Source organism: Periophthalmus magnuspinnatus, chromosome 19 (genome assembly GCF_009829125.3).
Source record: "Periophthalmus magnuspinnatus isolate fPerMag1 chromosome 19, fPerMag1.2.pri, whole genome shotgun sequence".
Taxonomy (NCBI): domain Eukaryota; kingdom Metazoa; phylum Chordata; class Actinopteri; order Gobiiformes; family Gobiidae; genus Periophthalmus; species Periophthalmus magnuspinnatus.
In genome coordinates this window covers 8,388,500-8,415,618 of record NC_047144.1, presented here as the reverse complement: position 1 = coordinate 8,415,618, position 27,119 = coordinate 8,388,500, and the positions used below count along the sequence as shown (strand labels likewise).

Below are 27,119 nucleotides of genomic sequence, written 5' to 3'. Positions count from 1 at the left end.
AATCACGAAATGCCCATGATACAAAATGTTCTGAGCGGTGGTGTTGTTAAACGCAGCCGCACTTAATGTTATTCACAATACATTTAATACTAACACTAAACGACATTAAAACAACCGTGTTAGCTTATGGGAAATAACATCTATGAATATAATGCCTCCATTACTGTATAATCACACACAATAATATACTGAATATTTTATCCGCCTAAAACATGGATTTTGTTTTTGTACTAAATTCACAAGTTATAAATAGTCCATGATGCTATTAAAACGTCAACTTACATCATGAGGAGAAAGTATGAACTCGTAATGAATCAGCACATTTCTTTTCACTATTCAACAAGAAAAGTATTTCAGTGAAGTAATACGGGTGGCACTATTGTCAGTAAAATTATGGTGAGTTATAGAATTTAGTGGAACAGAAGTAGAACTAGTACTAGTAGTAGTACTTGCAGTAGTAGAAGTTGTTGTTATTATTATTATTATTATTATTATTATTATGGTAGTAGTAGTAGTTGCAGTAGTAGTAGTAGTAGTAGTAGTAGTAGTAGTAGTAGTAGTAGTAGTAGTAGTAGTGGTACTAGCAGCAGTAGTATTCGCACCAGTAGTAGTAGCAGCAGTAGTGCCAGTAGTAGTAATAGTAGCAGCAGCAGTAACAGCAGCAGTAACAGCAGCAGCAGTAGTAGTAGTAGTAGTAGTAGTAGTAGTAGTAGTAGTAGTAGTAGTAGTAGTAGTAGTAGTAGTAGTAGTAGTAGCAGTAGTAACAGCAGTAATAGTAACAGCAGCAGTAGTAGTAGCAGTAGTAATTGTAGTAGTAGTAGTAGCAGCAGTAGTAAAAGCAGTAATAGTATCAGCAGTAGTAGTAACAGCAGTAGTAGTAGCAGTAGTAGTAGCAGCAGTAGTAGTAGCAGCAGTAGTAGCAGCAGTAGTAACAGCAGTAATAGTATCAGCAGTAGTAACAGCAGCAGTAGTAGCAGCAGTAGTAGTAGCAGTAGTAGCAGTAGTAGCAGTAGTAGTAGCAGTAGCAGTAGCAGCAGCAGCAGTAGTAGCAGTAGTAGCAGTAGTAGCAGTAGTAGTAGCAGTAGCAGTAGCAGCAGCAGCAGTAGCAGTGGTAACAGAAGTTCTAACTTTACATTGAACATCCTACAAAGTAAACACACAGTCTCCCCTAATCCTTAAGGACCTTTCTGGTTGTTTTTGTGCCTATACGAGCCTCTGCAGCCTGCCGTTTATCACGTTATAATGAAACCACTTCATTAATGCATATGTTTCAACGGCAATTAAGCGTGTACATTACTGACTGCCTCTGCGCCTGCTTATATCACACAGCCTATAATTAGCATCTGTTGACTAGCTTACCATCTTTCTTTTACCGCATTAAACTTTTCTTGCAGGAACACATTCTGGCGGCCGCGCTGCATTTGCATACAAAAACAACTCGGGGATAGTTATGGACATCCATCAAATTAGCTGGAGGTATAAATCTTACGTTAGCCATCGCCACCGTCGGGCATGCTGCTGCTAACGGAAGATAGGGATGTGTTCGGAAGGGTGATAAAAACAACCAGTCTTTAGCGGTGCCATTTTGGACTCGCTTAGTATTTTTTGGTACATTTTTGCGCAGATTGCCGCCAAGTCATTGTCTATTCTTCGCTGGTAGGCCATCAATAACAATGAGAGACGTGGCAAGCTCTGATTACTCTTTGATATTGGGGTGTGAAGCTCGCGTGGTGTGCACTGCTGCGAGCGCGCCGGTCTCATATGTTTGTGTGTTCTGTTTTTCTTATTAGGAAATGAAATAGATCACTGGGGGTCTACTTTTCCCACTCATGAAAAATAGATTTTTAGTCAGGCATCTCGACCTTCCCACTGGTAGAAATTAAAAACAGGCCAAATCAAGCCCCCTGCCTGCTTATGTTTTCTCAATACGCCAGGCATAACATTCTGAGTGCTAAAGGGACATGTTAAACTATAAAAAGAGGGCTGTGAGCATTTTTATTAGGGCTGTGCAAATATACTGAAATATCGAAATATTGTGAAATATTTTTGAAATTGCAGGCTGGGTGTTTTGGGTGTTTTGTTGCTTGTTTAGAGAGAGAAAGCAGTTGACATATTCATTGTTTTGATGCGTAAAATGTGTCTGTTTCATGTTACATTTGTGCTGCTAGTGGTTTAACAAAGAAATGCTGTTGTTAAAATGGATTTGGTGATATTGCAATACCGTATTTTCCGGAGTATAAGTCGCTCTGGAGTATAAGTCGCTCTAGAGCAGGAGTGTCAAATTCATTTTCACAGAGGGCCACATCAACAAAGTGGTTTCTTAAGATAAATGTAACGAAATGTAACCAAATGTAATGTAAAATAAATGCAACTACTTTTTAATCTTGTTAATTAACTGTTTCTATATTTATTATTTATTCAAGTTACAAATATCGCATATGGTTTTGCATAAATATGAAAAAAAATACTGTGTAACTGATATTTTAAGACAGTCATACCTTTTGATTTACTTTGAGTCTGACACGTGCTCTAGAGTATAAGTCGCTCTGGAGTATAAGTCGCACCAGCCAAAAAATGCCTAACAATAAAGAAAAAAACATATATTCCACATACAAATCGCATCTGAGTATAAGCCGCGCGCTCGGCCAAACTATGAAAAAATGTGCCAGAAAATATGCTGTATCAGTTGGTAAAGTGTCCACTGATCCGAACGTTGGTAGTTCGAATCCCACTCTTGACGTAAACATCATTGGTTGAGCGGTCAGACCCACTGATCCACAGGTTGGCGGTGCGATTCCAGCCGTGTCTGTGTACACCGGTATTACATATTGTATCGAATCATAAAGGACCCTGCGATTCCCAGCCCTTATTTGTATTCTTCATGACCACATTTATATTATATTTTACAATCAGGAAGTGAACATGTTGTACTTTTGGATTGGCAGGCGTAAAGATTCAATTTGAACGTGTTTTTACCAGGGCTGAATTGTGAAAAGAGTAGGTCGGAGCAACCCACAAACTGCAGCTGAGGTGTTGCCAGCTCGGGTTGTTCATATTCACCAAACACTTCCAGGCAAACAACAGGTGAATTTAGTTAAGCTAAAATTGCAGACAGGGTTAATCGGTGGCACTTGACTTTTGTGGAAACTAAAAGAGTTATTATGGTAATTGCATGAGAATATGAAATTGTGTGTTTTAGAAAGCTTAACAAAAACAAGGGACTACTTAACTCTAAAAATGTGATCTATTGGTCCTTGGTAATGCGCTACTTTGTTGTACAAGGATCTATCGAAACGCACAGTCGGGGAAAAAGTAGCCTGAAGTTAGGTATATATTCTATAGGTAAAATGTTAGGAGTAAAACAGACTACACTATTCATTCTTGACATTATTTGAAGCACAATAGGTGTATAGGGTGACCAGAAATATTTTATTCATGAACTCAGCGCTGCTTTTTCCATAGAGCCAGAGGAATAAATGAGCTTGGTTAATACTTCTGTCTATTTTTTTCAGCATTTAAAGGTGCTGTACCTGATTTTTACTGTTTTAAAAATGTGAAAAACAGAACTATTCCATTTAAAGTTATTCCTCCTTACCTTACGCCTTCCAAACATCCTGATTATTCAAGAGTTTATGAGCGCTTTTCACAACTTTCAGAGATCAGCGCAGAGTTTTGTCATTAGGGAAACTAGCATGCTAATGGTCACTTCCTGATTATCGGACAATAAAGTACTTTTTAACTTGATACATACAGTACATGGCGGACTTATTTTGACCTCAGGAGCTGCTTATACTATAGTACTACATGCCTCCTCTCACTTTTTGACGTCTCTGGATCACAACCTGCTGATGTTTCCTCGTGTTCGTTTTCAGACCAGAGGAGACCGCTCTCTTCAGGCTGTTGCTCCCAGACTCTGGTACAATCTCCTGCTCTTGTTGCGTTCACTGGCGTCTGGTGATGCCTTCAAAAGCCAACTCAAAACGCACTTATTTAGTCAAGCGTTTAAAGGTGCAGTCGTTTTTTTAGGGGCTGCTATGACTCCCATATGTTGTATTGACTTTGTTGTAATTATGTGTTATTTTGAGGTTTAACTTCTTGTTCTGAAGCACTTTTTGACTTCTTTTCTGTGAAAGGTGCTGTATAAATAAACCTTGCTTGCTTGCTGCCTACTGGGGATAAATGTTGCTCAAATACGTTCGAGTACAGGGTCTTTAATGCTGCACTATAGACTACCTTTCCCTCAAATCCCTAATGTGAATATGTTTGTAGTACAGACAGCTGTGGTATTTCCGAGGTGAGCAAACTGAATACTTTCTACACGCTCAATAGACTTTTTCATAATTTATGACTGTATTTAGCAATTAACATTATACCAAATTACATGTGCGCTTCCTGTGCATAGCATCATTATCATGCATGACTTATAGGTCAAGATATGGAAATGAGAGGTAATGTCCCATTGTGCGGTGCATAAGCTCACCTCGTACAGCTGTGGCTTTGTCATGTGTAACATCAATAGACAAAGTAATCTTCACAGATGAGGGTCAGCTATTGTTCACATAAGAAAGAATCAACCAGGAAATTTGTTTAAAAATGTCATTTCAGTCCGATTTAAATTTCAATATGAATGGATAATAAAGACAAATTTATGTGCAGTTAGACAGTTAACTCCAGCATGGCACTGGCTTTATCTCGCAGCAGTGAATTTAGTATTCATGTTTTATATTTTTGCTTTTATTTTGAGCTCACTTACTTCATGACTTTATGATTTTTTTCTCTTCTTTTTTTTTTTTTTTTTAATCCAGAACAGCAGACTATTAATAAACTCTGCTGATTTGAACAATTTCTCTCAAAATATATGATATAAAATCAACCATTGCTTTTCACATATCACCACTAGATGCTGTCTGTGTTCTGATAGTGTGCCTGCTTTGGCCTGACAGAAGAAGAGCAGTTGTTTTCAATAGCCTGTGCTCATTGGCGCTAAATGCTCCAATTTTTTTCTTCTGCATTACATCATGAAATCTTGCCTAGCGCCGCCCAGCATGTGACGACAGAGACATGCACTGTGTGATTAGTTCTGACCAATCAGAGCGATAGCTGCTAGAGTGGAGCTAGTGCGGGCTCAGAGTGGAGCTAGGCTAAAGCTTACAAAACTAACTTTTAAGCACTTTGAGGATTTCAAAATTCTAAAAAGTTCATGTTGTGAAAATACAGAAGAATCCCTACAAAATCCAACCTTTGTGAGAGCTGTGGATGTCCTGTCAGCCGAACACGGGCAGTTTAAATTCCCCCAAAAATGCATTGTGCTCTGTGTGAGAATTCTTTCTGGGCCGGAGCTCCCGGGAGCTGCAGTACCTATGAAGCGGCTACTAATCGATCTCACATGGGGACAGAGGGGGAGTGTCTTATCTGGTTCTTATTATAGATCCATGGCTTGAACAAAGGCCAGGTGAGGGGGACAGGTTTCACAACTGCCATTTACTGCTGAAAAAAATCAAACAGTTATGGATGGTAGCTTCAAAACGAAAAGGAATAACTTTACAGCAATGAACCATGTCTGCCTTTGAACCTCTAATGCAGCAATATCATATTTAGTGCAGCGCCCCCTTCTGACAGACTGAAACAAAGCCCCAGTCAGATGCATAATATACATAACATAATAACCTATTGTGTAGCTTTAATACTGGCAGCCGAGACTCTAAAAAGCTTATTCCCACTTGTGATCTTGTAGCACATGTTAAGCCTTACGCTATAGGGAATACACAGAGGTAAATGAAGTTTCATTGACTTCCCCTGTCTCCTCCTCTAATGTCTCCTCCTCCCTCTCCTCATACTGCTACCAGCCCCTATTTTTCCTGTGCTAATTAACTACCCGGATGACGATTAGCTTTGAGGCAGCGCACCCCTCCCTTCTGCCATCATCCAGTCCCAACACTGTCTACAGTCACTTCAACATGTGTCCATAGCAGCTGTGTGTCTATAGAGCAGTGAACAGAAACGTGCTCGCTCCCAGTCTCCAGTCTATACTATACGCCATACAGTAATGCACAAATTAGCTGTAGGATATATAGACTACGCTGTCATATCCCTCAATACTTGACATCTGGATCACTTTAGGGCATTTTTTCCCCATTGAAACACACCAGTGAACATGCACACAAGCGCAGGAGGTGATGTATTAGCCTATAGGGGGCACGCAAACAAAAACATGTACTCCGATCACGTCATTATCTGACAGTGTTTATCACCCATTCTTGCGTATATGACTCTCGCAAAAGACATATTACAATACGAAGCATCTCACTGAAAGATGGTTGAAATCACATCAGTGGAAAGGAGGAGACAGATAGACAGAGGGATTGAGACAAATAAGAAAAAAAAACAAAAAAAAACAAGAAAGATGTAAACAGACAGCCCTTATGCCTTTGGGTGGTGGTGCAGAATGGTAACAAGGGGAGGTCTACGCTAGCACACACGCAGAGGAACTAAAGTATTGTGAAAGAACGGACGTTTACCCTTGAAATTTGAGCAGGTGTGGAGAGGGCATGCTGGGTACTTTGTGTGCAGGGAGGGAATAAATAGTTCCCTTGTAAACAGAGTGAAATTGGACAAGCTATTAGATCAGAGACTAGCTTTCCCTTTCCTTTATGTTTGGTTAAGTTTCCGTCTTGGGTCCCAGCTTCGTAAGTGGAAAGTGTATTCTTACAAAATGGAAATGTATAGACATCATAACACTGACCATATATGACACTGATCAAATGTAAATCAGCCCAGATCTGCAGCAAGATTTTAGCCCTATCTTGCAATCATAAAGATGTAATGTGAGTTCCGAACCACTGAACTATTCTTGGGTTTAAAATATCAACACCGCAGTCTATTAAAGTACCTAAAGAGTCAAGTATTTCACGCTTATGTCTAGGTCTTTTAAAGCTTCAATTGTAGTGATTTTAATAAACTTGTGCTGAATTTTTGTCAACAGAAACAATTGAATCACATTGTAGATCATGAATGCCGCTCTTTGGCAGCTGCTAATCACTTCACTTATTCTTTGTACTGCACAAACGAAAAGAAACATACCCATACAAACATGTTGACTCTCATAATAATCACAATGACATAAGTGTCTTGGGGGGTCCTATTGTTCACTGCAGCCCCATTTGCATGTTAATAACACGTCAAAGAGTTAATGCCATTTTAATATCTCCTGTCAGATGCCTCCATGTGTTTTCTATGGGGATTAGTCCTACTTTAATCCTCGCTCCCCGTGGCCTCGCTGCATTCCTTCATACAGCGCCATCCATTGGTTTTGTAATTAATACTATCTATTTGCATTAGTCATTGTGGTACTGCGTTTCCCGCGTCATAAACTACACCATGTTGTTTTTGCGTATTCCATTGGGCGTGCACATATCTAATCGTAGATATTGTTCGATATTTTTGTCTCAAAGCAACAAGTTTGGTTTCATTCGCGTGTTATGCCCATTTAGTTTTCCAACGAAGCGTAAAGGTTATATTTTATAGCGGAAAATAATTAGGAGCCTGATCTTACGCCATCTTGATACGAGCGGGTAACTTTGTGACATTTCCGGTTCAGAAATCAGGTTATAGATCTGTTGGTGTCTCCGTGGTGATAGGTGCGTTTAATGTCATACTGCGGAACATTTTAGAGGAACAACATCGCCCAGAAGTGGACGGACACTTTATCCGAAACGTTCCACAGTGTGCCGTAATGTTATTCAGTTTACCGGGAATGGCAGTGCTGTGTTTTATGTTTTTCCTAATGGGATTTGGGCATTTTCAAGGTTTAATTCAAAGGTAGATTGTCATTCGTCAGATGAACAGTTACGAGAGCTTCATATTTTTAAAGTGCGGTTAGAGGAGATTTAACGGCGTTATAAACCAAAATTATCTTTTCAACAATCATGCCCTGCAGCTTGAGAGGAATGTGCAATACAAGGGGAGGTTGAAAATACTTTGAATTGCTTTCTGTCTACTGTCCAAAATGGTGAACGAAAGGCTCTGATGAAAGAAGAGAGAAAAGACGGACTCCAGACCAATAATCCATGCATACATTTTAGAAAGAAAATTAAACCAGAACAATTTTGAGAGACCACAGCCAAGGAACTAGTCCTGTCTCGCAATGGCAAGCCTCGAAATCAAGCGTAAATGCATCTTATTGTCTTGAATACTCTAAAGTTGCATTATGTAACTTTTCTTATGGAGCGTGCTTCACCTGCTTCACCTGTTTCAATATATTATTAGATATTATTGCATTGACTGGAATGTTCCACAGTATGGCATTAAACATACACACTGTCAACTGTTTGGACACACCCGCTCATTCAGTGTTTTTTGCTTTATATTTACTACTTACTACTACTTTTACTACTACTTTATGCACATACGGAAGACACCAAATATATTAAGTAAGATATATGGAATTCAGTAGCAAAGAAAAAAAAAATTGGTAAATAACTCTGCTATTTTTTTTTTTTGCTTGTTTGTTTTATATTCAAATCCTTATTAGTAAAGTTATATATATTTTTTACTACATAATTCTATATATCTTACTTTAAATTACTAACAAAAAAAAAAAAAAAAAGAGGGTGTGTCCAAACTTTTGACTGGTCGCGTACACATATCGCCATGGAGACAAGCAAACCAGATCTATAGAGGCCCGCTCGTAGTATAAATGTTTTGGGGTTTTTTCTCAGCAATAAAAACACCTGTAATTAATGAGTACAATATAAAAGTAAATGCATTTTAAGCTAAAAAACACCACCATTCTATAAGTTACACTGTGCCAACTTTAAATATATGCTAATTTTCATAATAATAGTTCCTACAGTCAGGGAAGTTCGGGTTTGTTTGGTCAATATTTTTAAGCATTTGTGGTTTATCCTACCTTACCCTACCTTTTTTTTTTGTTCTTATCTGTGTGGTATAATATGTTCTGTGGACATATTGACAGCTATGTAAGAGCATGAATCCCTTTGAGGTCTACGTCCTGGATGTGACAGTCTACAGGGAGGAGGCCCGGGCCGCTCTGATATATCATTCACTCATGTTCCAGTTTATGTTGAGACAGACGCATCAAAGCCGATCCCCCCCATAGTCTCCCCAAGTCTTCAAAGAGCAGCCTCCTCGACACGCGCAGTATGGCCTCTGTGTGAAAACGAGAGAAATAAAAACACCAATATTCCCTTTGAACTGGGAACAATAAAAATCTATCGAAAGGCATTAAGCTATGTGCTCAAACCGTGAATAAGAGAATAACTACAATACTGGCGAAATTGTAATGGGAAGAACACTGTTTTATACTTTAAATAGATGTTTTGCTCTGGATTTTCTTTTTATTATGTATATAGTTTTAAATCCACAAGGGAATCTTTGTCTAGTTAGGGTTTAGTGGTCGGAAAATATGGAAACATTTCTTTTACCTGCTTCACCTGCTCAATATGGATCATTTGCATTGACTGGAATGTATGTAATTAAACATACAGTACCAGTCAAAAGTTTTTTACTTTTAGGAAATTTTACTTTTTCAACAAATAAATATTTCCTAATTTTTGGAGGATTTGAAGGATTTTATTTGTTTAGTTAGTTAGTTTCAGTTTATTGTGTTTATTTTTCATTTAATTTTTTTGTGCGTATTTATGTTTCTATAATCATTAAACTGAACTTATGGTGATTTTGGCTTTGGACCGACCAACGCTTCCGTAGCTTTGTGGATTCACAGCAATGACCTGAAATAACATCCTACTACTGTACTGGTTCGATACTTTAGATTCTTATGTACACACCTCTGTCTCATACGTCGACAGTTTCGGCTGCACTCTGATTAAATCCGCAGTATCAGACCACTGCGAGAGGGAAAAGATTGGGACAAGGTCATAGGCACAGAGAGCAACAAGTACCGGTGATTGATCAGGGAGGCCATCGAGATCCGGAAACGCGCCCACCAGACTGCAAATCGGGATGAGGGGGGGCATACCAACTTTCTCACACCTATGATACAGTTCTGAAGAAGTCAGACTGCAAATGGCGCTGTTGTCCTACTGCTTCAAGTAGGAAAACAGCGCCAAAATCTGACCTGAAATAACACGCTTCACGTTCACTACTCTACTAATCTTATACTTTAGATTCTTACGTACAGACCTCTATTTATTTCATACCTTGACTGTTTCGGCTGCACTCTGCTCAGACCACGGCGAGAGGGAAAACTGTTTCAAGGATTGGGGCAACGTCAAGGTCATGGACACAGAGAGCAACAAGTACCGCTGTTGGAAAAGGGAGGACACTGAGATCCGGAAATGCGCCTACTAGACTGCAAACGGGATGAGGGGGGGGGGCATACCAACTTCCTCACACCTGGGATACAGTTCTGAAGAAGTTAGACTGCAGATGGCGCCGTCGTCTTACTGCATCAAGTGGGAAGACAGCACCATCTGCAGGAAACTGTCAATGTACAAATAGAGGACTATATATAAGAATCTAAAGTATAATCCATGCAGAAGATCTATTGAACATAATCCTAAATGCTCGAACCGTAAGGAGGCGTTCCACATTTTAGAATATTTCAATCTCATTTTGCAGCACATCTTCGAATGTCATTGTTTCTACGGAGACGTGTTTGTGACAGTTGTTTGGGGATCCATGGGTATCAACATTGCAGGAATATTTGCACATAAATGGACGCCGCCAAGAGTTTGTTCCAACAACTATTGCAGCCTGGATAGTATTTCGGCATTTTCCAAGTCTTCCATTCCACTGTTTACTTCCACGGGGGACTTGGCATTCCTGTCCATCATGTGCTATCAGCGAGCCTGCAGACGCTACTAAGACCCACCAAAACCATCTTCTCTGGAGCCCTTAGCCCCGCCTACTCCACAATTCAGCGTATCTACTTCCACCAAGCTCTTACCCACAATCCCCCGCGGTACTCGACTTCCCTTATCGGAGAAGTCTGATAGTTGAGTCACTAGTCTTGTACTTTTCTAATCTTCGCTGTTTTTGTGTCTTTGCAGGTGTAAAGAGGGATACCACGGACTACGCTGCGACCAGTTTGTCCCCAAGACGGACGCTATCTTGTCCGATCCAAGTAGGTTTTTTTTTTTTCTCCTCCTCTTTATCACGGCATAGTGTTACAGTGTTTATCTGCAGAGATTTAAAATAATTACCTTAATCCCAAACTCTGATGGGTGAGAATACAACACAACTCTAAGATAATCGCTGCTAAATGTGTAAGCTCCAAGAGGCCAAGGGAACTGAAATCAGAATTTTCCACTACACTATTTGTTCATTAAAGCATATGAGTGTAAATTATGTAAACAGTATTGAGCTGGACGAGAGAGTGGGACCACCATAACGAAGGAGAGATCGTTTCCATACTGGGATTTATACGTACTATTTGATTGCTGACAAAGTTGCAGGCAGTAATAAACAAATTGGTACAGAATAAACAGTGTGGGATACGAGTACTACAAATACAACTACTACTACTACTAAGGCGACAGTACTAGTAGTAGTTGAACATATGTGCACTGATCCGAAGGTTGCCGGTTCGAATCCCGCTCTCGACATAAACATCATTGGTAGAGCGGTCAAATCCACTGATTCACAGGTTGGAGGTGCGATTCCAGCTCCCACAGATGAATGCTGCCGTTGTGTACTTGGGCAAAACACTTAACCCCCCTTGCCCTCAGTGTCTGCGTGCACCGGTGTATGAATGTGTGCGTAAAAGTGTGTGTAAGAGTGCCTCAAAAGTGGAAACATGACCATTTACCATTTACTACTACTATTACTACCACTACTGACTCACTGCCCATTGCCGAAATAAGTACTATAAGTATAATAATAAGTCCAAAATACATTTTCACAGTGATTTAATTGTTGTTAGTGAGTTGTCAGTGCACTTGCATTTTTAAAAAGGCATATAAAATGTATGTATGTGTCCTCGCTAAAGTCGCCCCTGTAGTTATTTTTCATTAAAATGACGCAGTACGCAGTAGACAAATTTTGAAATATTCAGTAATAAAAATGTATAAGTAATTTAGATGAGCACCAAAATATGCATCCTCCAATTGGTGCAGTATTCCTCACTACACCTCAAATTCTGGTTTAATCTTGCATAAAACTCCTCCAGCTATACATTAATTAATGAGCACTGCCTTATAATTTAGTCATGAACAAATATTAGATCAATGAAACAAAGTGCAGTGCTGGTTTCCCATTATTATCTCCGCTCAGGTGAAACTATCCACAGACCATGAATATAACATGAATGAAAGAACTATGGCCTTTAATCTGGATCGTCACCTCGAGCAACTCACTTACAAAAAATCTGCTTCCTTTTTGTTAACATGGCCCCCAAAGCTCCCCGGGATCCTCATGACAGTTGCGTTTTGTAGTTAAAAAATAAAACAAAAGCCAAGGGTATACGCAGAAGAGAAATTGGAGCCTCTAGCCCTTCCCAAGAGAACTGCGACTTTACAAATTGACTAAGTCTTATAGAGTGACTTCTGCGCACCAGGAGTCAGACCCAAACTCCACTCGTGTTGACTTGATGTTATCGCTAAAATAATGGGGTCGCAGGGTAGTGTTTGGAAGCAGGTCTCCTTCTCCCATTTGGTTTCAGTATGGGGTTTATGCAATCTCCCAAAGACATTGAAGACTTTAGCTGTTCGTGTTCTATTTTATTTTTTTGGCGAATTCTAAATAATTGAGTATCATTATGTTGCGCTGAGAGTTTGAAGATTCATTATTTTATACTTCAGAGCAAGCAGTTTTGTGTCTGGAATCTGAATGAACAGTTTTACTTTGAATAGCTTTCCCAACAAGTGTAAATCTTGTACTTACACATATTAGTACAATGTTATGTCATTCTAATAAGTACTAATAAGTAAATAAGTAAGTACTACACATTTGGCCATATGACACATGTTAAAGATGCACCGTGTAACCGTGTTTGTCACCTGTGTCATTGAGGATATTACTACTTTACATAATATGGCATTAAGCTTCTCTCTCTCCATGGAAACAAGCAGGTAATGCCACCAGGTCAGATCTGTGGAGAGGAAAGCCCACTCACTGTAAGAATGCAAGTTTTCAACTGTGATTGAATAAACAAATGAGGGAGGTGCATTGTGGTGCAGCCAGAAGGTTGTGGGTTTAATTCTGTGTTCTGATTTGTTTTTTGTGTTGAGTTTGCATGTTCTCCTCATGTCTGTGTAGGTTTTTTCCAGGTACACCAGTTTCTCGTACCACTAAAAACATCCCTCTGGCACACATTCTGATCTCAGTGGGACTATTCTGGTTAAATAAAGGTAAATACATGGAAGATAGTGGAACTGTGGAACATTCTAGGTAAATCAAAAGAATTTAGACAAGCGGGCGGTGTACTCCCCCCCCCCCCCGGTGTAGGCTCTGAAGATCATGAGTGATCCCTCTCATGTGCTCAACACTCACTCTGAGCTCCTGCAGCCTGGGAGGAGATATAGAGTTCCTTGATCTAAGAATAACAGGTATAAAAACTCTTTCGTTCCCCAGACCATAAAATTGATTAACAACATGGACTGATTGTGCAGACGTGTGAAGCCTGAGTGATTGTGTATTGTCCAGTTCTTTTTGTTTTTTGTTATGTCAGGTCATGTCTGTATGCTAACGCTACTGACCCCTGCTCCAAGTCAAATTTCTCCACAAAAAAATGTTAATCAATAAAACACCTGAACCCTCATCTGAAAAAGTCACATAGAGCACCGTTAAAGTAGTTTTTTGTCTCCACAGATTGTATAAACTCATTATAAACTCAACTTAAAAACAGCTTTGGGTTTATTGACAATATAAGCACATTATACTTCAAACGCACACACGGATCTGACGGTGATGGTGGGGTGAAATAAGATCTGCTTTAGTATTTAAATGAAATAGAAATGCATTACGTACTGTATAATAAATGTATGGGTTAGCACATTTCCTTACCATGGGGACAGCTTCTCGTGTTGCTCCCTTTAGGCAGTGCCACAGGGAATAATCTGTCCCGGTTTGTGTGCTCTCTACATAATTGTATTCAACTCTATAATTTATGTTCACTATTATACTCTGTGATTGTGGTAAATGTGCCCGTGTCGCATTTAGAGGTTGTGGGTTAAATCTTGTATGTTTATTGTGGATTGCTATCAATTTCATCTCATTCTTCAAATCGTGCATGTTTCTCATTCCTTCTTAAAGGCACACGGTGTAACTTTTCTGGTTTAGGGTCTGCCACCTGCTTGCTTCCATGGATATATTATTATTTGCATGGAATTTTCCACAGTTACAGGTCAGATCTGTGGACAGACAACCCTGCTCACCGCAAAAATGGATGCTTAGAAACTGCTAAATATTCTTTAACTTTAAAACTATGGTCTAAACCTTCACATTTTCAATCTTTTGGCTAAAGTTGTGCATATTACATAAGACATGAAGCATCCTGGTGAAGATAAATATCAATACAATTAAGCCCATTTGATCAGCGTTGGAAGAGAGCCAATGTTTACCCAGATTATAAGGGTTTGGAAAATTATCCCACTTTTCAACGCCAAATCATGTAATGGCATGCACCCAAAAAATCACTTTTGCAGTACCACAAAAAGATGTATCTCTCAGTATTCTATTCATTCTATTTGCATTTTTAGCTCTCTCAATTTCAATAAGCAAAGCTGTTTCGAGTCAAAAGTGACATGCACATGTACAGGCCCCACAAACCATTAGGGGAGTCCACTCAGTATTGTATAGAAGTATTGTTACGCAATCTTCAACTATGTATTTTCAGACCAGCACTGTGAAATATAAGCCATGGGTTACTAGGAATCTTTCATAAGTAGCTTGAAATAAAACATCATAGGACCTCAACAAGCTAGAAACGCCCCGGTATTACAAAAAAACATATGAACTTGTATCAAGTTTTAGTAAGTAACAAAGTAACTACAATATAAAGGTTAAACTAATATTGTTTGTCCAATCAAATAGTTTAAAATTATATCACTTGGTGGATTGTACACGGCTAAGTTCATGTGCAAAGGAAAACATTTGCAGGCCATGTTCACTCAGAGAGAAAGTACATCCAATCAAAGGACCACTTATATGTACAATAGACCACATACAAGAACTACTCTTTGGGAATATTGCTTAGTTTGTGCAATCAGCTAAAACAAGCTACTTCTCTTTTATAAGTCAGGAGTTTTGTGATTTTTTTTTCATTATGATGTAAATGTGCAGTAACATGCTGTATTAGTTTTATAGATGAGTGTCCATTAAAGTGCTGTATTTGGAGGTTCTATGTACTTTTATTTTATGGGCATGATACTGAATATAATGTATGTAGAGTATACTGAGTTATACACTGATTAAACAAAAATAAGAAATGAATGAACTATATAAACAAGCATATGTCTGCACAGCCTACAAACGCAGAATCCATGTTTTTATTTTTCTACCTCATCAAAATTAATGAGATGCAACAATCCTGGACGGGTTTGTTGTTTATTCTAGGAACACCATCTGCAATCAATCCTATGCCAAAGAATGGATTTTTATTAACTGACCCCATAAGAGACAAACGCTTTTAAAAGACAGCGCAAAAGGATATGAAAAAACACTGAAAAGGAATCATGTTTGCGTGCTTAAGTGCGTAACATTCACTGAAACACATAGACTTTTCCATTTTGTCATGTTGCACTGTAAATTCCATGTTGTGCGCCATTATGGGTGACAAAGCACACCCCAGGGCGGACCTCTTTCTCATGGCCATTTTTCCTTTCCAAAAATCAATTCTCATGCACCTTGCAATCACAAATCATCCATCGGCCCCCTCATCCTTTGTCTTGCTATTGACCGGCCACAAAGAAGCCACTCAAGAGAGCAATCGGAGCCGCCTCGCACAACAACCTGGGCTTCAAACACCGTCAGACGTTCTTGAAAAAAAATGAGAAATAAAATAGATATAGAAAAAAAAAGGTACTTCAGGTAGACTGCTACAAACTCAGGAAATGCGGTGGTGAAGGTTCGTGGGATTTTGGTTGCTACGGTCTGGGGAATAGCCGGCTGCTTAATTGGAGGCAAGGGAGTGTGTAGAAAGGCAATTTGGTTGGTTCTCGACAAAGGAACAAGAGTTTAGGACATGCTGCTAATAGTCTTCTTTTGGGGCCAGTGGATACCTTAGACAGCGAGGCAACTTAGATTTACCCAGCTGATTTAAGAAAAGCAAGAGAAGTGAGGAAGCGATAATTCTAACTATTTACCTCCCAATTGTTTCCGGCCTGGAGTAAATCGCTAGCAGACAGGATATTGGCTAGCCATACAAAGATCAGAGATGGGTTGAGTAGCCAAGCATTTTACTGAAGTAGGTGCGACGTTACTTAAAAATACTATTGCTCAAGTAGAAGTAACAAAAGTAGTGGTCCAAAAATGACATACAACAGTATTTGGGGAAACTACGGCCCAAGTAAGAGTAGTAGTAATCCGATATTTTCAAAGGATAGAGCTTCAGTGGGAAGGGTAACCAAAACTATTTATAAAAGTACTCTTACTTTAAACAACATATTACTGAAGTACCGGAGTAAAAGTATGGGATCCAAAAACTATTCCACTGCGCATTTTTAAGATACGCCTGCTTCTTTTAGGTCGGGTGAAAACGTAGATTACAGATTACGTTCTTTCTAACTCTTGTTTAGTAGTACCTGCTTCATTGTTGCAAACGGGCTGCAGTAAATAGCATCATTTGCAGTTATGTGCTAAGTCTATGCCTCTACCTATAGATCTATAGGTTCCCCGGAAGACATAAAGGAGCAAAAGGATAGAAATTCTAAAATTATATAATAGGTGAAAATAAGTAAGAGAGGGAAGAGAGGGAAAGAAAAGGAAGTATGGAATGTTACCAGTGCCTATTCACAGATAAATGAAATGAATATATGAAACTAATACGTGTAGAATTTGTCTTTGATTTGTCTTTGATTCTTGGATTTTGGAAAGTTTTGCAATGTAGCAGCAGCAGTCTCGCCTCACAGCAAGAAGATCCTGTTATTGATTCCTGGAGCACACTGGGCCTTTCTGCATGTTCTCTATTTGGATTTAAAGGGAAACTTTCTGGACACTCCAGGTTACCCTCATCAGTCTAAAACTTTTCACAGCATTATTTAATCCTCCACTCAAATTGTTGTATTTAGTGTCTGGAAAAGTTGCGAATGATTATGTCTAAATTAGTCAGGTTGCAATTTTCACATTTTTAACCTAGAATGGACAAATAAAGTTCCTATTCTAAGATCCTTGCTCAAAATCTGGAGATGGGTCCCTGCATGAGCGATGATTCTTACAGGCTGCCAAAAGACATACTGTGTGAAGAAGTAAACTGAACGAGTGTGACTTCATCCATAGCGTTCAGTTCCAGTCAAATGAAGCTCATCGAGGCGAGCAGTTATAGGGACCAATTTAGAGCCAAGTTCCATATTTGAAATTTTGACTGCGACAGTATCATAGCAACCAAAGAGCCAATCAGAAGTGAGGCTGTTGAAGGTAACGCCCCATTAGTTTAGCAGGGAGCTGGCACTTAGCAACACTGTCAATCAAATCTGTTGCTAATGCTAGCTAATGCACCTCGTGTGTGTTATTAATGTTCATATCTAAGTAACTGACTAAATAGCCACATCAGGATCGTGTAGCGCAGATTAATACGAACATTTTAAGACGAAAATGACAAGTCTGACAGCAGCAGTTACAGAAAGAGGTGTGACAGTTTTTCAATAGAAAGTGAATTAGAGCCAGAGTCAATGGAGCGGGATTAGCTATGTCCATATACAGTCTACGGTTCAAGTCTATGGTTCAAGGATGGGTCAACTGCAGGGGACAGTGGTATAGAAATAGACAAACGATCTGCAAGGTCTTTGCAACTAGCAGTTTCAAAGTCTTTTTTGTTTCGTTTTTTTTTTTTTTAAACCGATGCATCTATTAAATTATTATACATTTTCAAGTTGATGACGCAAAACAAACTCTATACTTTTTACTTCTTCCTGAACCCCAACTGTACTTTCAAACACACATTTGTGATTTGTTTTCTACATACATCATTGTCTAGTGTCACAGATGCACATCTTAACCTTGCTTTTATTGCCAGATTGCTCATTATATTTTGACCCCATTAGTTTTCAGTTGCTGTGAGACTGTCTGAGGATCATTAGGAAGTAGTCATAAAATTTGACATTTGTTAATAAACCTTGAGGCCATGCTACGTAAAGCTGTAACTGTGTGTATACTTTGTTTGACATAAGCTTCCTTGTGTAAACATACCTGCCACACATAATTGACTGATTCAATTAGATAGATTATTCTCCGGTTATTGCTGTAATGATGGAATTCCCTCTGCTCATTAAAACCCGTTCTGCATTTCGACAGCGAATGGCACTCTGTATTGGAGCTAAATAAGACATTTTATGTAGTTTTGCATGTGATAAGTTGTATTAAAGGTTCTATACTACACAAAATGGACTCTTGTGAACTTTAACCCATGTTCCAATGTTAATACCTCCTCAAAAACATGCCTGGAGTTGTGTTTTGTTTCATTCACACATGTCTGAGTAATCATTTATTGTTAGTCTGTGTACATCTCCAAATGTCAGAATGCTCCGTTCCACATTGTGATGTCATGAAGTTGTACTTTTCAAGTTAACAGCTCCTTTTACCTTTAGTTTTTTGTAAATTTCAGAGGTGAAATTATACAAATGATTCTAATGAAGGTGTATGGAGTTTAAAAACACAGTTGAGTACTTCCTGTATTACCACATGACATCACAAAGTGGAGCAGAGTGTTTTCTGTTTGAGAGAAGAACTTAGCCTAAACATAAGGGTCCTTTAAAGGATTGTTACAGAACTCACTTAAATGCACGCAGAGAGTCCAAGGTGAGAATGATAACTTATTTTGACATATTTTTCCCCCATGGTCTGTGAAGTATACGCATCAATCCCGGCTCCAGGCAGCTTATACTGTCGTTGTATGGTTATGGTGTGTGTCGATGAGCTTTTGGCAGTGATCGGAGAGGCCATTGGCTGTGCATATTGGCAACTGTCTCTTGTCAGTGAGGGCCAGGGACAGTAGCTCACCACCACTCGGGACGGAATGAATTATGAAAGGTAACTTCACCATATGAATCCAGTGCAATATGACAAAAAAATAAATAAATAGTAGTCGTGATAGTCAAAAATATAAATGCATATATAAATGGACGTAGCTAACCTGCTAGCTGTCACATTCCAAATAGGAAGTGATCATGGGCGTGCGTCCAGCTTCATTGACTTTGGCTCGAATTCACCTTACAAACATTGTCACTGCTGCAATGAGTCTCGTCGTTTTGGTCTTAAAATGTTCATCTTAACCATGATCTCTACATGATCCTGGTGTGTTTATTCTGCTATTGTGTCTGTACATCTAGATATGAACATTAATAATAAACAAATCAGGCACCTTCTTTTCCTGAGGTCATTCCCGCTAGTGTTAGCAACAGGTTTGACTGACAGCGTTGCTAAGCGCCCGGTCTGTACTAAACCAGCAGTGTGAGTGGGAAGGGACATTACCTTCATCAAACTCACTCTGCACTGGCTCTTTGGTTGCTACGATACTCGGAATTCCTAATATGGAATTTAGGTCCAAATTGGCCCCTATAACTGCTCTAGCCTCGATGAGCTTCATTTGACTGGAACCAAACGCTATGGGTGACGTCACACTCACTTAGTCGACTTTATACGGTCTATGAAATGCACTGAAAAACTGTAATTACAGACTTTTCTTTTTGAGGGTCCTCCACGAAGATGATATTACTTTGTACGCAATATTCCACAGTATCGGATTAAATATGTTTATCTTCTAATTTATTCAATTATAGGTTTCTATTGCTCAAAAATACCTTGAAAAACTTGAATTCTTACCATGAAGCACAATCGCCACTCAATAGATCTGACCTGTAACTTGACTTTGTAGCTTCATCAACTTGTCTCCACAGAGATAGATAAGTTTTACATTCCAGGCAAAGCAATAACATCTAGTGGCTCTAACTCTATAAAAGTTGCATAATACAACTTATAACATAGTCAGAATATACCTCTCTTTAATGCATATAACACTAATGCTCTAACCATTTGTCCAACTTACGGCAGGTCGAGATTCAAACTTCTATTATATCTTTGTTCAAAAATGTTTCAAGAGCAGCCCTGTCTAATCTGCAAAGGGCTTGGCAGACCACATTCTATTTAAAACCACCATCACCTCTGTCAGAAAAGCAATTACTGGAGAGAGTTTCATTTTAATTTAGATGACATTACAGTGACATGCAAAAGGGGGCTGCTGCCGGGCTGGAACCAGCACAAGCCCTTCTGCTTTATCTGTTTTCCCCAGCTACAAGACTTACGGTAGAGGGAGGGGCGGGTAGCTAAATACATGAAGGTGTTCTCCGTGCAAGTAAAGGGAGAAATGCGTGTGGTGAATCGAAATCTACGGAAAAAAAGAGGAGTACGATTACCACGAGGCCCAGAGTGTGGATCAATACAAAGGCCCTGTGCAAAGCCAAGCCCATGACACAAAGCCACGCCGTGTGTCGTTTTTCAAACTGTTGTTTTCATGTCTCTAATGTGCTCTTCTCCGTCTTTCGTATGTGCACGCTGCATCTAAAAAAAACGCTAATAGAGAGATAGAGAACACGGAGGTGGAATGTGCTTAGATTCCCTGGGATGCTTTGATGGAAGTGTTAAGTGTGTACTTTTGAGTGTACTTTTACTTCGACGAGCACCGCCAACACCAATCAATGATGTTTATATCGAATCGAGAGCGGGATCCGAACAGCCAACCAACACATTTTCTAAGCTTTATCTCTAATGTTGGTGTATTTATGTTACACTATGAATGAATAAAGAGTATGTAACTTTTCTGCTCCCTGTTTGTTTCATTGGAGTTGTATTTGCTTTGTCAGAAATGTCCTTTTATAAAATACTATAATTATAATAATATTACCGTGGTTGGACATGACCTGTAACCTTCTTGTCTCCATGGAGAAAAATACGTTTAAGGCCAAACAGTGGGATATTCCAAGTTAAGCAGTTACATTTCCAAGGAGACAAACAAGTGGGTGACACTCCAAAAGTTACATACTGCACTTTTAGAGTAAAGTATTACGATGGCTGTACCCTGCACGTTCAAAATAACACTATTTAAAAGCAATTGTGAGAATGTTCAGATTATTTTTTATGCCAGAGGAGTAGTACCAGCTGTAGTAACCATGGATCCCACCCTGAGTAACATTAAACAGCTACTACATACATATTGCACTCTTTATTCTTTCGCCTTTTCCACAGCTCCACTCTTCTTGTTATTTGAATTCTGCTTTCAAAAGAGCGACTATACTAGATCAGGTTTTCAATAGACTATAACACAAGAAAATTGCTAAAAAAAACCCAACATAAATTGCCAGGTGACTCACCAGCTGGTCATGTCAAGAAGACGTCTGTGTAACTTTGTCTGTCTCCTTGAGGTTAACCATTTTCTAACTGCTTTGTCTTCCCTTTTATTCCCTTTTTTTTCTCCCATTGCTGCCCGGGACGCATCGGAAACAGCGGATGAACTTGGCATAGAGTTCATGGGTAAGTTCTATTGACTTGGAGTTGTCTCTCTCTAACAGCAAAGTACAACGTAGATAGCGAATACACAAATGGACATGCTAGAACAACAACAGCGCTCACCTTGGAAAATGAATGTGAGCCCGTCGCCATGGAAACACTGTGGTTGGTGAATTAGGTGTATTCTGTCTGCATGAAGAATGAAGAACAGAGGGAGGGAGGGCAATGGAGACAGATAGGAGGTCTGGGGTTTAATAGGTAGCCCAGTGTAGAGAAGATAAATCAGCTTTTATTTTGAAAGGTTCATTTAGCACTGGAGCAATGTCTGAAATATAAGACGAAAACAATTCTCAGGAGGTGACTTTGATGTATTTTAAATTGCATTGGTAAAAGGTGTTGTTGCTTTTCATTAATATAAGCAAGGCAAGTTTATTTGTGTAGCGCAACTCTTATACAAAGTAATTCAAAGTGCTTTACAGAATGAGAAAGACATTAAAACACAATACAAACAAATAAAAGCATAATAAAGAACATAAAAATAACTTTAAAAGAGAAGAGTGCAGAAAAACAGACCTTTTTGTCACATGCACAGCTAAACAGGACCGTTTTGAACCTTTATTTAAACATTGTCAAAGTAGAGGCCTGTCTCACATCTTCAGGAAGCTGCATAAAACTGAAATACTGATTCTCCATGTTTAGTCCTGACTCTGGCACCAGCAGGAGGCCGGTCCCTGAAGTCCTCAGAGTGAGAGATGGTTCATATGGCACTAACATGTACTTTGGTGTCAGGCCATGCAGAGACTTGTACACAAACAGAGCTGCTTTAGCTCAGGTGCTCGTACTTCCTGGTTCTAGTCAGGCCCGAGCAGCAGAGTTCTGGATGTACTGCAGCTGTGTTAACGCTCGGAGAGGCCAGTGAGCAGGACGTTACCATAGTCTAACCTACTGGAGACAAATGCATACGATACGTCTCTCCAAGTCTGGTTTAGACGGTATACCTTTGATTTATGTTATTTAGATGGTAAAATATAGATCAATAATGCCTCCTTCTGAGTTTTCTAGAAACATGTTTGGTATTAATGTTATAATGGAGCAACATGTTTCTCCCCAGGTATTCGATTTTTCAGTCAGTGGTTTTAAAGGTAGCAGCGTTCATGGATTTCAGAGTGATGAAACATTTGGACCGTTACCATGCCAATCAGCAGTTTAAAAACAAATCTTTTGAATGGTCAAAAGGCCCCAAAATTGTGCCAATGACAGGGAACCCAAACCCCAGTAATAAGCATCGATTGAATAGCTTTGTGAAGTTTAGAGGACAACAAAATACAATCTTAACCAATATAAAACTGGTCAACGATGTAATTAAACTTTCATTTTCAAGATTCTCTTAATTTCAAAAACATGATATCCCAAGGTTTTATCCATGAATATGTTTTTTGCAAAGTAGACAGCTGTAGACATTGAAATTGAACATGTACCATTACGCTTGAGCAATTTCCACACACCATAAAAACACAATTGTTTTCAAGATCATAAAAATCTGTGGATGACGCCAATATCCAACAGCACAAAAAGTCATAAAAGCTAATGTTGTTCTTCTAAATTCATTCCGTATTGATTTTGTCTACTATCGATTCCCTCTTTTGAATAAGATAACCACATTAAAACATCATTGACTTCAAAGGGTTAATTTCGAATACTACAATAATAACCCCGGATTATAGTTTCTGGCGCTTTTAGCCTGCTGTGCTGTAAATATGTCCCTCTTTCCTTATTAAGTGCATACAGTTGTTTAGCCTCTGGGACTGTACGGATCACAATAGCACACATTCACACTGTTTTCCCATTATCTGAGCTCTGTGTAAGCAAGACAGCCTCTTTTTGTGCATGTATAAAACCTATACCACACGCTGTGAAGTTTTTCCACTGAGCCTGCATCAAACACACACATACATACTCGGTTTCCCTGCGTCTCGGGTACATTACATCGACATGAACATCCTTATAGATTGATCCTAACCTCAAAGGCGTTGTACCTCATTTTTACCATCTTTAAAACGTGAAAAACAGTTATTATAATAGCGTATTTTAAATGCTTTGCAGCGGTTTATAAGTGCGTTTTTCAACTTTCAGAGGTGAGTTTTGCCGTCATAACAACACAGCATGCTAATAGCGCCCTTCCTGATTCTTGACACTTTTTAATTAGATACAGACAGCGCGCAGTGGTTTCATTTTTACCTCAACACGCACCTCGATCACCTCATATTTGCAAGCAGGTAAGCTATATCCATTGATAAATACGTATATCTGAACTTTAAATCTCGTTGTTGATCTAAAAATAACGCACTGACGTCATGGGGACCCGTTTTATGCCGGCAGGACCCATGAATCGAGCGTGCATACAGATTTGAGTCCCCACAGTGTGATAAATACCCCTCCGCACACACAGGGCTGTTGTCATGTTTCCGCTCCAGCCTTGGGTAATAGAAGGGAGCAGGCGCCCGGCAGAAGACGCGACAGTATTCTTCAGATGAGTGCTTTTAATCTGCACACAGCAAATTAGTTCACAAAGGCGGTGCAGGTGGGAGCATGCTGCTAAAGGGAGTTCATCGATTGATATGTGCACGGGTGACACATGGATCATTTTTTATCACTGTGTTTTAATGCTATGTGTTATTTTGTTAGCTTTATTTGAAATACACTTATATGAAGCGTAAACCGAGCCAGTGTAGTGTTTGCCCTCTACCCCCATAATGCTAAATACGGGATTCGGCTTCCTGATATATGTGACAGTTTGAGGATTTTGCACCATTTAAATGCAATCGCTATGGCAACAGTCCTAATTTTTCATCATTCTGAAATCCAAAAGTAGTACGGATCGAGTTTTCATGTCGTTTTAGAGGATGGTTTGCATTTTGTGTGTGCTAGAATGGTTTGCACACATATCACCTCTTTGTAAAGTCTATTTTGAGAATTATTCATACATATGTGACTTTTGTACGGAGCCCTTTCCATGACAAGGAAATAAAATTAATTAGGAAAATATTTTAAGTCGTTTTTGTGACGAGATAAGTCATAATCTTGAGATAACAAAATCCAAATTGTGAGGTGGCTAAATAATGTATAGATATGATTAGTTTATGAGATTAATTAAAATAATGAGATTTTAAAGGAACTGTATACAGCATGTCTCGTTACTGGATTTCAGCTTTGAAACTGGCAACCCAAATGACATCTGAAGAAGCAAAACACCAAACTACAACATAAACAAATGGGATATCATGGCTAATGTTTTGTAATAAAGGATAAATCAGAAGTCACCATAAAAAATGTTTTTCATTCTAGTGGTAGAAATGGGCTTCCCTAAATTAAGCTCAATTTCTCTATAATTCTGAATACAATTTGTGTTATCTCTACATCTAGATATGGTTCCTGGGAGAAAGATTACTCATGTCATCTTGCATAGTTGGATATAAGTGCTTTAGAATGATCCATTTTCTTACATAATCTTTCCAGCAGACGTAATTTCTGAGTGCAGACGTCATTTTGTCATAAATTCTTGAGCATGGCTTTAACGGATTTGCCTTGCATTCATGTATGGAGCCCATGTAACATATAGACCCTATGGGAGCACCTTGTGCCTTATCAGCACGACAGACTAAAAGCTCTACCACCACATTTTCCTTTTAAACTATCATGTTGGTAGTGGGTGATTTCATGCAGAATTACAGTAGTCCGTTCATAACAGCTTTTGTGTGTTCTGATCTTGAGACTAGTCATTTTTCCCGTTATAAAGACCTAGGTTTGTCTCAGGTCACACAACAGCAGTGATGAACAGGGAGAGAAATCTACAATGGATTTGAATATTGCCAATTTCAGAGGCAGTTTCACAGATAGACAGCCCTGTGGGTCCCAGTACGCACCACTTTGAAGATTAACAACTATTGTTCAGTCACACAAGGCTGTTTATTCATTTCATAAACTTTTGTGTATTAGATTAATTCGGTCATTTGGGTCCAATCACGAGGATGTGTACTGTCTCACCCCATGAGAAACGCAGGTAGTAATTCATACTTTGCATAATATGTATCTTTATTTATACAGGGAGAGCCCAATGAGAGCACTCAGACTTTTTCAAGGGCGCTGTGTTTAAAATACAGGAAAGCACAAAAATTACAAAGTGCATAAGTCCATTTAAAACATTAAAAACAGGAGCAGGTGTGTGTATAAATGTTTTTCACCAGATTATTAATAATAATAACCAAAAGCAATTTTTTTTCCCATTTCAATTCTAGTGCGGACAGTTTTTAGATAGATCTTGTATTAAAAGTTCCTGTGTCGATGTTTAACAAGCAAGTGCAATATCCAGGTAGTTTATGAAGTAGTCCCTTATAAATACATTTTATACAGTATTTACGCAGTATGTTAAGTTGATCAGCACAGTTATCATGCGTTGAACGATGGGAATGAGCTGTACAAACTGTCATCTGAAAAGTAAGCATAATATCACTGACATTGTAACTTTACACTTCCAAATTCCACTCACGGGTGTAACTAAAGCATAAGGCATTCGTGGAAAGTCATTCTTATTCTTAACGCTGTGTTTGAAAGCATTGTAACAGGATTACTTATTCATTTTATTTTTCTTGAAAACACCACAAACAGACTGAAATGGCTCCGCTAGCTGCTGTAATGTTAAATAATGCCATTATGCATGACTAGCCCATTTCAGATGAATATTATGTGAGGGAGAGCAGTTGGTTCCTCAGTAATGGCTCACCTGTGGGAATTCACTTTTGTTTTTAAATACTATTGTCTACAGGGATATTTGGAATGTTCAGAATTGTAATTTACTGTATTATTCAGCACTGTGGAATACAAATGCACAAAATCTGCCAAGGCGCTAGATATTCACATTGGTAAAGTGCCCACACTACTGCACGTCTACTGGGTTTCATAGCTTTGCGCATCACTACAAATTTAGCATTATAATATCAAGTTTGAATAAGCCAGCCATAACTCTTCACTTATTAGCACATACTTCTCTGCAGAGTCCTGTACTTATATATATATTATAGACCCTCCGGCTATTTTTCCTTTGTCTTTTTTTCATCAGCGTTGTCACACATTAAAGATTCTCTCTGGTAGCTTGGCAGACCTCATAAATGTTTATTCAGAAGGAGAGAAAAACAACGGCGTCCCTGCTGCTTTACCTCTGCGCGCGCTTTGACACACTGCAACTCCTGTTAGCACACTTCTAGTCACTCTGTCCCACAACTACTGCAGCCTGCTGTTGACAAACTTATGCAGACATGAACACGGAAGACATCCCAGGACAGCTTCAGAGTGTCACGAACGGGTCGCACTAATGTAAGGGGCAAATTTATCACAGCTGACACAAGTGTGGTGTGGGGGACTGGAAGGTTAAGCTGTAGGTCTACAGCGATACTGCAGTGTTTCTCAAACTGTGGGGTACGGGCAGT

The 27,119-nt window shown here is 39.1% G+C and overlaps 1 protein-coding gene across 1 annotated transcript in view; it reads left to right on the top strand.

Moving 5' to 3' along the window:
• The window catches only part of nrg3b (neuregulin 3b), a 334,276-nt gene that overhangs the window by 261,965 nt on the left and 45,192 nt on the right, over window positions 1–27,119 (top strand). The window contains exons 3-4 of the mRNA XM_033985213.2: window positions 11,031–11,104; window positions 21,634–21,660. Of these exons, the coding sequence (XP_033841104.1) occupies window positions 11,031–11,104; window positions 21,634–21,660 (101 nt within the window). The remainder of the gene's footprint in view (window positions 1–11,030; window positions 11,105–21,633; window positions 21,661–27,119) is intronic.